This window comes from Indicator indicator, chromosome 19 (genome assembly GCF_027791375.1).
Source record: "Indicator indicator isolate 239-I01 chromosome 19, UM_Iind_1.1, whole genome shotgun sequence".
NCBI classification, from domain to species: Eukaryota; Metazoa; Chordata; class Aves; order Piciformes; family Indicatoridae; genus Indicator; species Indicator indicator.
In genome coordinates this window covers 19,589,090-19,601,517 of record NC_072028.1, presented here as the reverse complement: position 1 = coordinate 19,601,517, position 12,428 = coordinate 19,589,090, and the positions used below count along the sequence as shown (strand labels likewise).

Below are 12,428 nucleotides of genomic sequence, written 5' to 3'. Positions count from 1 at the left end.
CCTCCTGGGTTCCAGCTTGAGCCCATTGCCCCTTGGCCTGTCCCAGGGCACCACTGACAAGAGTCTGGCCCCAGCCTCTTGCCCCTTATCCTTAGCTCTTGCTGAGCATTGCTCAGATCCCCTCTGGGGCTGCTCTTCTCCAGGCTCAACAGCCCCAGGGCTCTCAGCCTTTCCTCCTCACAGAACTGTCCCAGGCCCCTCAGCAGCTTTGTAGCCTCTCCACACCATCATCCCTCTACCTTGCATAAGGGAGACAGGGCGGAGGGGACATGGCTTTGTTCCAAACTTTCCCACCACAGAGGTGGAAACAGGCTTTGTCTTGGGAACAGAAAGGGAAAGCAACCCCTGGGGTGGGAGAATTCCCAGGACAAAGCTGAAGTTTTGGTCCCATCTCTGGCTAAATGCCTCTTGTGTGTGATGATTTATAGGGCAGAGCCTTCCTGCTGGGAAGCCCTGCAGAGCTGGAACCTGGTAATTAGTTTTGTGCTCAGAACTTGCTGCTGAACAGGGGGTGCTGATCTCCACCCCACAATTCATCTAGAGGATTTATCTGTGCCTCCCACAGGGAAGGGCTAACTCTGGGGGTCACAGTCACCTGTCCCTGAAGGAATGGATGGTGCTTCAATCAGGAAGAACCTTGCTTCATTTCATGGTCCTGCTTCACTTGGTGGTCTATGTTGAAGAGACATACTTAAAGGACAAAGTGAAAAGGAAAAATCCCTCCACCCCACCCCAATCCTGCTGAATTCCAGTTCCTTGTTGCCTCACCAGCTCACAGGGCATGGCGTCAGGCAACAAGGACACTTGGGGAGCTGAGCTCCTTCACCAACCCCAAACAGGTTCCCCTGGTTTTGTATAAAGAAGCAGCACTCTGGGAAGGGAGACCTCCCAAAAGAGGGCAGAGCTTTGCTTCCACCAGCTTTTTCCCTGTTGCACATCAACCTTTCCTGGAGAAGCTCTACCAAAAGAGATGATGGAAGAGTGCAAATGGAAGGGTGCAAACCTGTGGGTGTTTGAGGACTGTTGCTGGCAGCAGTTCCCTCTGCACACACCCGTGCATATGCTTCCTGCCTTTGCCTGCACTGCTCTGGTAACTGTGATTCTTGGTCTTCAGCTGCCCACACCCGTGGATGGAGCCACAGGGTAATCCTGGAGACCTCTGTGGTCCCAAAAAGCCTCATGTTAGCACCATGACAGGGATGGGCTGCAACGAGGTTGGGGCAGAGAGGCTGGAATGCTGCCCAGCAGAAAAGGACCTGGGGGTGCTGGTTGACAGCCATCTGAAGATGAGCCAGCAGTGTGCTCAGGTGGCCAAGAAGACCACCAGCATCCTGGCCTGGATCAGCAGTAGTGTGGCCAGCAGGACCAGCAGGGCAGGGATCATGCCCCACTGATGAGGTCACACCCCAAATCCTGGGTTCAGTTTTGGGTCCCTCACTCCAAGAAGGACATTGAGGGGCTGGAGAGTGTCCAGAGAAGGGCAACTAAGCTTCTGAAGGGTCTGGAGAACAGGGCTGGTGAGGAGCAGCTGAGGGAACTGGGGGTGTTTAGCCTGGAGAAGAGGAGGCTGAGGGGAGACCTCATTGCTCTCTACAGCTCCCTGAAAGGAGCTTGCAGTGAGCTGGGGTTGGGCTCCTCTCCCTAGTCTCAGGTAACAGGAGAGGAAATGGCCTGGAATTGTGCCAGGAGAGGCTTAGGTTGGAGATGAAGAAAAATTTCTTTGGTGCAAGAGTGGTCAGGGATTGGCACAGGCTGCCCAGGGAGGTAGTGGAGTCCCCATGCCTGGAGGTGTTCAAGAAAGCTGTGGCCATGGCACTTGGGGCCATGGTTTGCTGGCCATGGGGGGGTTGGTTGCTGGCTGGACTGGATGATCTCTGAGGGCTTTTCCAACCCATTCTGCAGCTGGTGAGCAAAATTTTGCCTGTGACTTCTTACTACTCCATCTTAGGTTTAGCTTCCTTCCTTCTTAATCTCCAGCTGCCTGTGAAGCCTCCTCTGCAGGGAGGACCAAGGTTTTGAAGTGGGGGTGGAGGAGCTGCTGGGAGTGGGAGAGGTGTCTGATGGGGCTGGGGCTGAGAAGTAGCTGGTCAGAGTGTCTGCCTAGAAGCAGCCCCAGAGTTCAGAGTGGATGAAAGACAGATTTGTAGCTCAATCTCTGCTGTGCTGCTGTACCTCCAGCAAGACCAAGACTTGGGTGCTTGCAACAGGCTCAGAGGAGCAATTCCTTTGAGCAGTGAGGATCACAGAGCCTAACCCCCAGCAAGTTCTTCCTTACTGCAGCTGAGCTACTCCATGCACTAACAGATTTGCTTTTGGATTGTTTCAGGTTGCTGCAGAGAAAGATTGCCCTATATTTTCCTTACCAGAGCATCAAGAAAGTTCCCCAGCCCTTTGGCAGGGAGGAGATGAGAAGAGGAGGAAGAAGAAGAGGGAAAGGAAGAGAAAAGAAGGAGAGGAATTTGGTGGGCTTGGTGTGAGCATTGAGAGTCCAGGAGAAGTGATTCCTGGGGGTTATTATCAGGAACTTTCTTTCATTGAGTGCTCTTTTCACAGAGAGAATGGCTAAATGAGAGCTCAGGTGCAGCATCAGATGCCAGGACAGTCCATAAACTAAGCAGCTGGCAGAGAAATCTCTTGGTAGCAGCTCAACAAGGATGGGCAGAACTAGGCTGGGCAGGGCAGCAGAAATCTTTGATGCTGTTGTGTGTATTTATTATTTATTCTTCTGGCATAAAGATAGCATGAAAGCCTGCCAAATCCAGAAGGTCCCTCAGCTTGTGACACTTGTGAGGAGGCAGCAGAAGGGCTGAGAACATCTGTGAGCATCTTGCTAGCCTGGGCATCTGTGGGGCTCAGCTATGGTGGTGGGAAAGGACATGCAACAGCCAGACTGCTCCCCTGGGGGGTAAGCTATGGGAATATGGGGGGTGGTGATAGGGCTAGGGGGAAGCTAGAGGAGGGGAGATTTAGATCAGGCATCAGGAAGAAGTTCTTCCCCAGGAGGGTGGTGAGACACTGGCACAGGTTGCCCAGGGAGGTGGTGGAAGCCTCATCCCTGGAGGTTTTTGCAGCCAGGCTGGAGGTGGCTGTGAGCAACCTGCTGTGGTGTGAGGTGTCCCTGCCCATGGCAGGGGGGTTGGGACTGGCTGAGCCTTGAGCTCCCTTCCAGCCCTGACAGTTCTGTGGTTCTGTGATGTGGGATGACTCCCTCCCCCAAACATTTGAGTGCTATTGCAGAGCCCCAGGGAGCAGTGGGGATGGCAGCAGCTCCTCTCTGCAGTCAGGGATGGAAATAGCTGCAACATCTCAAGCACCACAGAATCACTAAGATTAGGCAAAGACCTCTAAGATCATCAACTCCAACCTTCTACACAACACCTCCATGACCACCAGACCATGTCCCAAAGTGCCACATCTACTCATTTTCTGGAACACCTGTAGGCATGGGGACTCCACCACCTCCCTGGGCAGCCTGTTCCAAAGCCTGACCACTCTTGCAGGAAATAAATTATTCCTCATATCCAACCTAAGGCTCCCCTGGTGCATCCAGAGGCCATCACTTCTTGTCCTGTCATTAGTTACTTGGGAGAAGAGGCCAACACCAGCCTCACTCCAACCTCCTTTCAGGGAGCTGTAGAGAGCAATGAGGTCTCCTCTCAGCCTCCTCTTCTTCAGGCTAACCAATCCCAGCTCCCCCAGCCCCTCCTCATGAGCCATGCCCTCCAAACCCTCCCTCAGCCTCTCCTCATGAGCCATGCCCTCCAAACCCTCCCTCAGCCCCTCCTCATGAGCCATGCCCTCCAAACCCTCCCTCAGCCTCTCCTCATGAGCCATGCCCTCCAAACCCTCCCTCAGCCTCTCCTCATGAGCCATGCCCTCCAAACCCTCCCTCAGCCTCTCCTCATGAGCCATGCCCTCCAAACCCTCCCTCAGCCTCTCCTCATGAGCCATGCCCTCCAAACCCTCCCTCAGCCTCTCCTCATGAGCCATGACCACCAAACCCTCCCTCAGCCTCTCCTCATGAGCCATGCCCTTCCAAACCCTCCCTCAGCCTCTCCTCATGAGCCATGCCCTCCAAACCCTCCCTCAGCCCCTCCTCATGAGCCATGCCCTCCAAACCCTCCCTCAGCCTCTCCTCATGAGCCATGCCCTCCAAACCCTCCCTCAGCCTCTCCTCATGAGCCATGCCCTCCAAACCCTCCCTCAGCCTCTCCTCAGGAGCCATGACCACCAAACCCCTCCCCAGCTTCCTTGTCCTTCTCTGGACCCACTCTAGCACCTCAATGTCCTTCTCCTGCTGCAGTGCCCAAATCTGGGTGCTGCTCAAAGTGCAGCCTCACCAGTGCTGAGTGCAGGAGCACAATCCCTTCCTCTCTCTTCATGGCTGTGACCTGGTGGTGGTCACCTTTGTGGGTGTGACACTGCCAGTCACAGAATCACAGAATCACAGAACCATAGAATCATAGAAACAGAGAATCACAGAACCACAGAAACATAGAATCATAGAATCACAGAACCATAGAAACATAGAATCATAGAATCACAGAACCATAGAACCATCGAATCATAGAGCTATAGAACCACAGAATCATAGAACCACAGAATCACAGAACCATAGAACCACAGAATCATAGAACTATAGAATCATAGAACTATAGAATCATAGAACTATAGAACCACAGAATCACAGAACCATGGAACCATAGAATCATAGAACTATAGAATCATAGAGCTATAGAACCACAGAATCATAGAACCATAGAATCATAGAGCTATAGAACCACAGAATCATAGAACCACAGAATCACAGAACCATAGAATCATCACAGACTGGTCTGGGTTGGAAGAGAGCTCTGAAGCTCATCTAGTTCAACCCTCTCTACAGTAAGCAGGGGCATCCTCAACTAGATCAGGGCAGGCATACAATTATAGAATTGTCAGGGTTGGAAGGGACCTCAAGGCTCAGCCAGTCCCAACCCCCCTGCCATGGGCAGGGACACCTCACACCACAGCAGGTTGCTCACAGCCACCTCCAGCCTGGCTGCAAAAACCTCCAGGGATGAGGCTTCTACCACCTCCCTGGGCAGCCTGTGCCAGTCTCTCACCACCCTCACTGCCCATCCTGTTCCAGTGTTTTCCTTCCTTCCTTGCTTCCATCTCTTTGTGCCAACCTCTCTGGGCCTGCAAGTCCTGCAGCTGCTGCAGCTGGGAGCCCTCCCTTGGTGGCTGTGCAGTGCAGAGGACCCTGCTGACAGGAGTAACAAGGCACAGGCTTAATACTCCACTGATTATGTTTTGGAAGATAATAGATATTCACTCTTTTTTTTTTTTTTGTTTGGTTTGTTTTCCCCTCCCTTCCCTTTCTGGAATGCTTTGGCCGAGCTTGGAAATATTTCAAGCAGCAGCAGGGGATTAAGGAGGTTCTTTTAATCAGCTTTTGTTTGGCTTCCCTTTTTTTTTTTTATGCCTTTGCAGAAGAAGGAGTAAAAGCCTACTCTGAAATGTTCCCCACGGAGGGATTGGGATTTGGCAGGGTCATGCCTTTGGGTGAGGGGGAGCAGGAACAGCACAGCCTCTCAGCACCTCCCAGAGCCCCCATGCAGAAGGGGGCAGGCAGATTTGGGGCAGGGGGAGCTCAGTGTGTGTGTGTGGGGTGCTGTTCATGCTCTCCTGACTCGCCCTGCCACACGCAGAAGGATTGCAAATAAAACCTTGGAGTGAAGACTCTCACAGCTGGCTGACAGGTCTGGAAATCTGATTTTACCCAAAATAAGTAGCCTGGGCCTGTAGCCACCATGCACAGCTCAGTTTCTGTGCTGGTGCCCCAGCAAACTCAGCTGTCTGCCATTCTTAGTTCCTGTTCTCTTTCTCTTCTCGACTGCTTTGCTTTTTTTTGGTTCCTCTCCAGGTGACCCTCTCTCTCCTGCAGCCATGCCAGCCCCAGGCAGAGCCCTGCATGCCAAGCCCTTCCCTGGAGCTTCCATTTCTCTTGCAGGAGTTCAGCCCATGACATGCTGTTCAACAATATCCCCTCTGGAGTGAGTGCTGCCCAGCGAGGCTCTTGCCTCCCCTCCACCTCCCAGGGCTGCTTTCTGCCTTGGCTCCAAGCCTGCTGCATCTTTGTGTGCTCAATAAAAATAACCCAAAAGTACTCGGGGAGCAAGACAAGAGCAATCCCAGAGACTCCAAACATCGGAGGGGCTTTGTTTCCAAGGCAACATCTTGTCTCCTAGCTGCAAAAGGCCAGGGGAATGAAGGCAGCCTATGGAAAAGGAAGAGCTCAATGACAACAACAACAAAAAAATCTGCTGGGGACCCTGTCAGAGAGGGAGGGGTGTTGGGAGGGAGGGGGGTGGAGGTGGGGGGCAGGAAAGAGTGAAGCCAAGCAAGCCAGGGGTAGCTGCACCAAGCATTGCCAAGGGTACAGGGTGCAAATTCACCTCCTGAGAAGCAGAGTCCTGCCCCCATTGAAATGCACAGCACCACTTCCAGTGACTCAATGGGAGCAGGGGAGCTTGCACAGATCTGCTTTTCTTTTCTTTCTCCCCTTCTTTCCCCTCCCCCTCCTCTTTTTTTTCCATTTTTTTTTTTTTAAAGCTAGAGTGTTTGAAGTTAAAAAAACCCTCCATTGTCCAAGCCTGAAGCCTTCCTGGGTCCCAGGAGCTTTCCAGCCAGGGCTGCAAGAGCAGCTATTGATTTGAACCACCCAGCTGGAGCTGCCTCCTGCCCTCCACACCCCAAGACAGCCAGGTAGGACATGCCAGAGCATCCCTCTGGCTCTTCCCATTGAAAACCAACATGTTTTCACTGAGGTTTTTAAGGTGTCCAGAGCTGTGCAGTGTGTGGCTATCACAGTATGGTAGGGCTTGGAGATCATCAGGGACCTGCCAAGGCAGGGTCACCTAAAGAAGGTCACTCAGGAACAGGTCCAGGTGGGTTTGCAATGTCTCCAGAGAGAAGGAGGTTCCCCTACCTCTCTGGGCAGCCTGTGTTCTGTCACCCTTAAGTTAAAGAAGTTCCTCCTCATGTTCAGATGGAACTTCTGATGTTCCAGTTTGTGCCTGTTACCCCTTGTCCTGTCACTGGGCACCACTCAAAGAAGCCTGCTGCCATCCTCCTGAACCCCACTCTTTGAGTATTGATCAGCATTGATGAGATCCTCCCTCAGGCTGCTCTTTTCCAGACTAAAGAGCCCCAATTCTCTCAGCCTTCCCTCACAAGAGAGCTGTTCCAGTCCCCACAGCAGCTCTGCAGCCCTTTCCTGTCCCCTCTCTAGCCCTTTTCTGTCCCCTCTCTAGCCCTTTCCTGTCCCCTCTCTAGCCCTTTCCTGTCCCCTCTCTAGCCCTTTCCTGTCCCCTCTCTAGCCCTTTCCTGTCCCCTCTCCAGCCCTAAGTCCCCATCCCAGATCTCTCTGAGTGCAGTCCAAGCTGCAGCATCAGGTTTTTGCTAGGATGCTTTGGCTCTTAGGGCCTTTTGAGCCAGCTGTGCAGACCTGAGGCTTCAGGAGTGGGGAAGCACAGATCCCTCTGTCCTCCACCCCCACTGGTGACACTCTGAGAGCAGCCTCCCTTGCAGACAGCAGGGCCACAGCCCTGTGGTGATGTTTAAGGTTGTTTAAGGTGCTGCAGTGAGATGTCCCCCAGCTGGTTGCTGGGGTTTGATCTCAGGCTGAGGGGGGAGAGCCTCCCCCAGCATCAGGCTCACTTACAGATGCCCTGCCCTTACTTTTCCTCTCCTTTCTGTCTCACTGGAATGCCTCAGAGCTTTAGGATCAGCCAAATGAGCTGCTGGAGCTTTTCCTCCATGTCCCAGGAGGCATCATGGATGCCACAGGAACATGACAGCTGTTGGGTCAGGAGCTGCTCTGGAGCTGACTCCCAGCTCCTTGGCATCATGACCAACATGAAGCTCCCCTGTGCCAGGCATGGGCTCCCAAGATGGGGAGGGGCAGATGAGCAGAGAGTCCAAGCACTTGCCTGGGGTGGCCAGGAGGGACAGAAGGCATTGGATCCTGGGTTGGTGCTGGGTTTTTGCCCTCCTTGTCCCACACTCTCCCTCAGAGACTCTTTGGCTGGGGCACTTAGTGCCATGGTCTGTTTGCTTGGCTAGGGCTGGGTGATGGGTTGGGCTGGATGAGCTTGGAGGTCCCTTCCAACCTGCTTGATTCTATGATTTGGGATGAAGATGTCCTGCCTGATACTTAAACATTTCCTTTCACTGCTGCCTTCCCTTTGTACTTTCCTCCCAGTCCCAAGAGGTCTGCAGGGGGAGAGCAAAGCTCTCCCTTCACACCGTGGTTCTTTTCACAGCCTCTGCTGTGGGCTGAGAAAATCCATCCTCCTGGATGGACAGCTGCTATTTGTTATTCCTCTTTGGCATGACAAGCAGAGCTCTAGCTGAGCACATGCTGAGGTTTGCTCCTCTCTCCCCACTCCCTTAACTCACCTTAACTCCAGGGAATTCCTCTCAAATTACCCCAGCAGAGCAAGATTGGAATTTGGAGCCCATCACCCTGCCCTGTTGTTGTCCTCTGATTAATTTCCTGCCCTAAACTCCTTTGCAGTGTTCTTGGAACACCTTCTGCTGCTGGCACTCTCATTCTTACCTGGCTGAACCTCATTTCTACAGGAAATGATTCCCACAGAGCACATCAAACTTTGCCTTGCAGATACAGCTTCAGAGCACTGATGGTTGGACTCAATGACCTTCGAGGTCTTTTCCAGCTGCAACAGTTCTGTGATCAATGCTGTGGGGTTTGGGGCCACCTTCTACACAATTGCCTCTCAAAATAGTTCCTCACATTCATACAGGGGCTGGGAGCTTCCAGAGCAGTTGGTATTGGAATCATGGAATCACAGAATCAGTCAGGGTTGGAAGGGACCACAAGGATCATCCAGTTCCAACCCCCCTGCCATGGGCAGGGACACCTCACACTACAGCAGGCTGGCCAGAGCCTCATCCAGCCTGACCTTAAACACCTCCAGGGATGGGGCCTCAACCACCTCCCTGCACAACCCATTCCAGGCTCTCACCACTCTCATGGGGAAGAACTTCTTCCTCATGTCCAGCCTGAATCTCCCCACTTCCAGCTTTGTTCCACTCCCCCCAGTCCTATCACTCCCTGACAGCCTAAAAAGTCCCTCCCCAGCTTTCTTGTAGCCCTCTTCAGATTCTGGAAGGCCACAAGAAGGTCTCCTGGGAGCCTTCTCCTCTCCAGCCTGCACAACCCCAACTCTCTCAGTCTGTCCTCAGAGCAGAGCAGCTCCAGCCCTCTGCTCATCCTTCTCTGGACACCTCATGTCCACATCCCTCTTGTAACAGAGACTCCAGAACTGGATGCAGCACTCCGGATGGGAGTATTGACCCAACCTGAGTCACAGGGAGCTTGGCTGCAGCTTGTTATCAACAGGGAACAATGAATGTTCCTGGACCTCTGGCTTGGCCCTAACAACACAGACAAGAGGCTTTGCAGGAGGCTTTATTGTTGGCTTGTTAGAATCTGTCACCCAGGCATCTTTTCAGAATGCATCTGCTCAGCTCATTGATGGCATCTCCAAGGAGAGCCTTGTCCTTGTGTCTGAGTGAACAAAGATGTCATCCCTCAGGTAACAAAAACCTGCACTAAATGAGAGCTTAGAATGCAGCCAGCTGGGGGAGCAGCCACCCCTGCAGAGTGTCTGCTGGCTGATCTCCTCAGAGGTGCAGAGAATGGGTTGGGATGGAAGGCACCTTAAAGATCAGCCAGTTCCAACCCCCCTGCCACGGGCAGGGACACCTCCCACCAGCCCAGCTTGCTCAAGGCCTCATCCAGTGTGGCCTTCAACACCTCCAGAGAGGGAACATCCACAACCTCCCTGGGCAACCTGTTCTAGTGTCTCCCCACCCTCCCTGGCAAGAATTCCTTCCTCATCTCCAGACTCAAGCTTCCCTCTTCCAGCTCAAAGCCATTGCTCCTCGTCCTGGCACTGCATTTCCAACCTGTGTTTGCCCACCAGGGCAAAGCTCTCCATCAGCCATGGCTGGCTCCTTGCAAGCCCCAGTGTTCTGTAATGAGGCCACTGATGGAGCACTGCTGTGTTCTGTCATCCCTGCCAAGCCCCTGCTCCCTTCTCTGCAGCTCCACAAGTCATGAAGGCCTGGTGCTGCCAAGTGGGCTCTCAGCTGCCAAAGGAAAAGGAACTAATCAAAGGAGGAAAGAGGCCCTGGTGCCAGGCTCCATGCCCAGCTCAGCACCCACGGGCTGGACTGGCCAGCTCCAAGCAGATCCTCTTCTGCCCATCCCAGGGGAGAGCCATGGGCTCCACCATGCCCTGTTCCTCTTCTGCCCATCCCAGGGGAGAGCCATGGGCTCCACCATGCCCTGTTCCTCTTCTGCCCATCCCAGGGGAGAGCCATGGGCTCCACCATGCCCTGTTCCTCTTCTGCCCATCCCAGGGGAGAGCCATGGGCTCCACCGTAGAATCATAGAACCAGTCAGGGTTGGAAGGGACCACAAGGATCATCAGGTTCACCCTCACCTCACCCTGTCACCCTCACTGTAAAGAAGTTTCTCCTCATGCTGAGCTGAAATCTTCTCTGTTCAAGTTTGAAGTCCTTGGTCCTTGTCTTATCACTGTGAACCACCAAAGAGACCCTGGCCCCTTCCTCCTGACACCCCTCAGATATTGATAGACATTGATCAGATCCCTCTCAGTCTTCTCTTCTCCAGCCTAAACAGCCCCAGGGCTCTCAGTCTCTCTTCCCAGGGGAGATGCTCAAGTCCCCTAAGCATCCTCCTGGCTCTCTCTTGGATTCTCTCCAGCAGTTCTCTGTCTCTTTTGAACTGGGGAGCCCAAAACTGGACACAGGATTGCAGCTGTGGTCTCACCAGGGCAGAGTAGAGAGGGAGAATCCCCTCCCTGGCCCTGCTGGCCACACTTCTCCTGCTGCAGCCCAGGCTCTGGTTGGCTCTCTGGGCTGCAAGTGCACACTGACAGCTCATGTTGAGCTCCTCATCCACCAGCACCCCCAAATCCCTCTCCTCAGGGCTGCTTTCCAGCCAGTCCCTGCCCAGCCTGGATTTTTGCTTGGGATTGCCCTGACCCAGCTGCAGGACCTTGCCCTTGGTCTTGTTGAACCTCATGAGGTTGTCATAGGCATAGCTCTGCAGCCTGTGCAGGTCCCTCTGGATGGATCCCTTCCCTCCAGCCTGTGCAGGTCCCTCTGGATGGATCCCTCCCCTCCAGCCTGTGCAGGTCCCTCTGGATGGATCCCTTCCCTCCAGCCTGTGCAGGTCCCTCTGGCTGGATCCCTTCCCTCCAGCCTGTGCAGGTCCCTCTGGATGGATCCCTTCCCTCCAGCCTGTGCAGGTCCCTCTGGCTGGATCCCTTCCCTCCAGCCTGTGCAGGTCCCTCTGGCTGGATCCCTTCCCTCCAGCCTGTGCAGGTCCCTCTGGATGGATCCCTTCCCTCCAGCCTGTGCAGGTCCCTCTGGATGGGTCCCTTCCCTCCAGCCTGTCTGCTGCACCACACAGCTTGGTGTCAGCAGCAAACCTGCTGAGGGTGCACTCAATGCCACTGTCCATGGCACTGACAAAGATGTTGCACAAGACTGGTCCCAGGACTGATTCCTGAGGGCCTCCACTTGTCACCGGCCTCCACTGGCACATGGAGCCATTGACAGCCACTCTTTGGGTGCAGCCATCAAGCCAGTTCTTTATCCACTGAATGGTGAATACATCAAACCCATGTTTCACCAGTTTGGAGACCAGGATGTGGTCAGTTCTTCTCTTTTCTCTTTCCTTTCCTTTCCTTTCCTTTCCTTTCCTTTCCTTTCCTTTCCTTTCCTTTCCTTTCCTTTCCTTTCCTTTCCTTTTCCTTTCCTTTCCTTTTCCTTTCCTTTCCTTTCCTTTCCTTTCCTTTCCTTTCCTTTCCTTTCCTTTCCTTTCCTTTCCTTTCCTTTCCTTTCCTTTCCTTTTCCTTTCCTTTCCTTTCCTTTCCTTTCCTTTCCTTTTCCTTTCCTTTCCTTTCCTTTCCTTTCCTTTCCTTTCCTTTCCTTTCCTTTCCTTTTCCTTTCCTTTCCTTTCCTTTCCTTTCCTTTCCTTTCCTTTCCTTTCCTTTCCTTTCCTTTCCTTTCCTTTCCTTTCCTTTCCTTTCCTTTCCTTTCCTTTCCTTTCCTTTCCTTTCCTTTCCTTTCCTTTCCTTTCCTTTCCTTTCCTTTCCTTTCCTTTCCTTTCCTTTCCTTTCCTTTCCTTTCCTTTCCTTTCCTTTCCTTTCCTTTCCTTTCCTTTCCTTTCCTTTCCTTTCCTTTCCTTTCCTTTCCTTTCCTTTCCTTCCCTTTCCTTCCCTTTCCTTCCCTTTCCTTTCCTTTCCTTTCCCTTTCCTTTCCTTCCCTTTCCTTCCCTTCCTTTCCTTTCCCTTTCCCTTCCCTTCCTTTCCTTCCCTTCCTTT

General features: G+C 53.1%; 1 protein-coding gene across 5 annotated transcripts in view; it reads right to left on the bottom strand.

Moving 5' to 3' along the window:
* Nucleotides 1-12,428, bottom strand: part of LOC128973459 (guanine nucleotide-binding protein G(o) subunit alpha) — a 192,077-nt gene that overhangs the window by 61,464 nt on the left and 118,185 nt on the right. The window contains exon 5 of one of the 5 annotated variants that reach the window (XM_054389777.1): nt 2,255-2,270. The exons of 3 other annotated variants lie outside the window; for them this stretch is intronic. In XM_054389777.1, coding sequence (XP_054245752.1) covers nt 2,255-2,270 — 16 coding nt within the window. Of the gene's footprint in view, nt 1-2,254; nt 2,271-3,314; nt 3,345-12,428 lie in introns of all 5 variants that reach the window. One more of the 5 variants, XM_054389779.1, reaches the window with a different exon arrangement.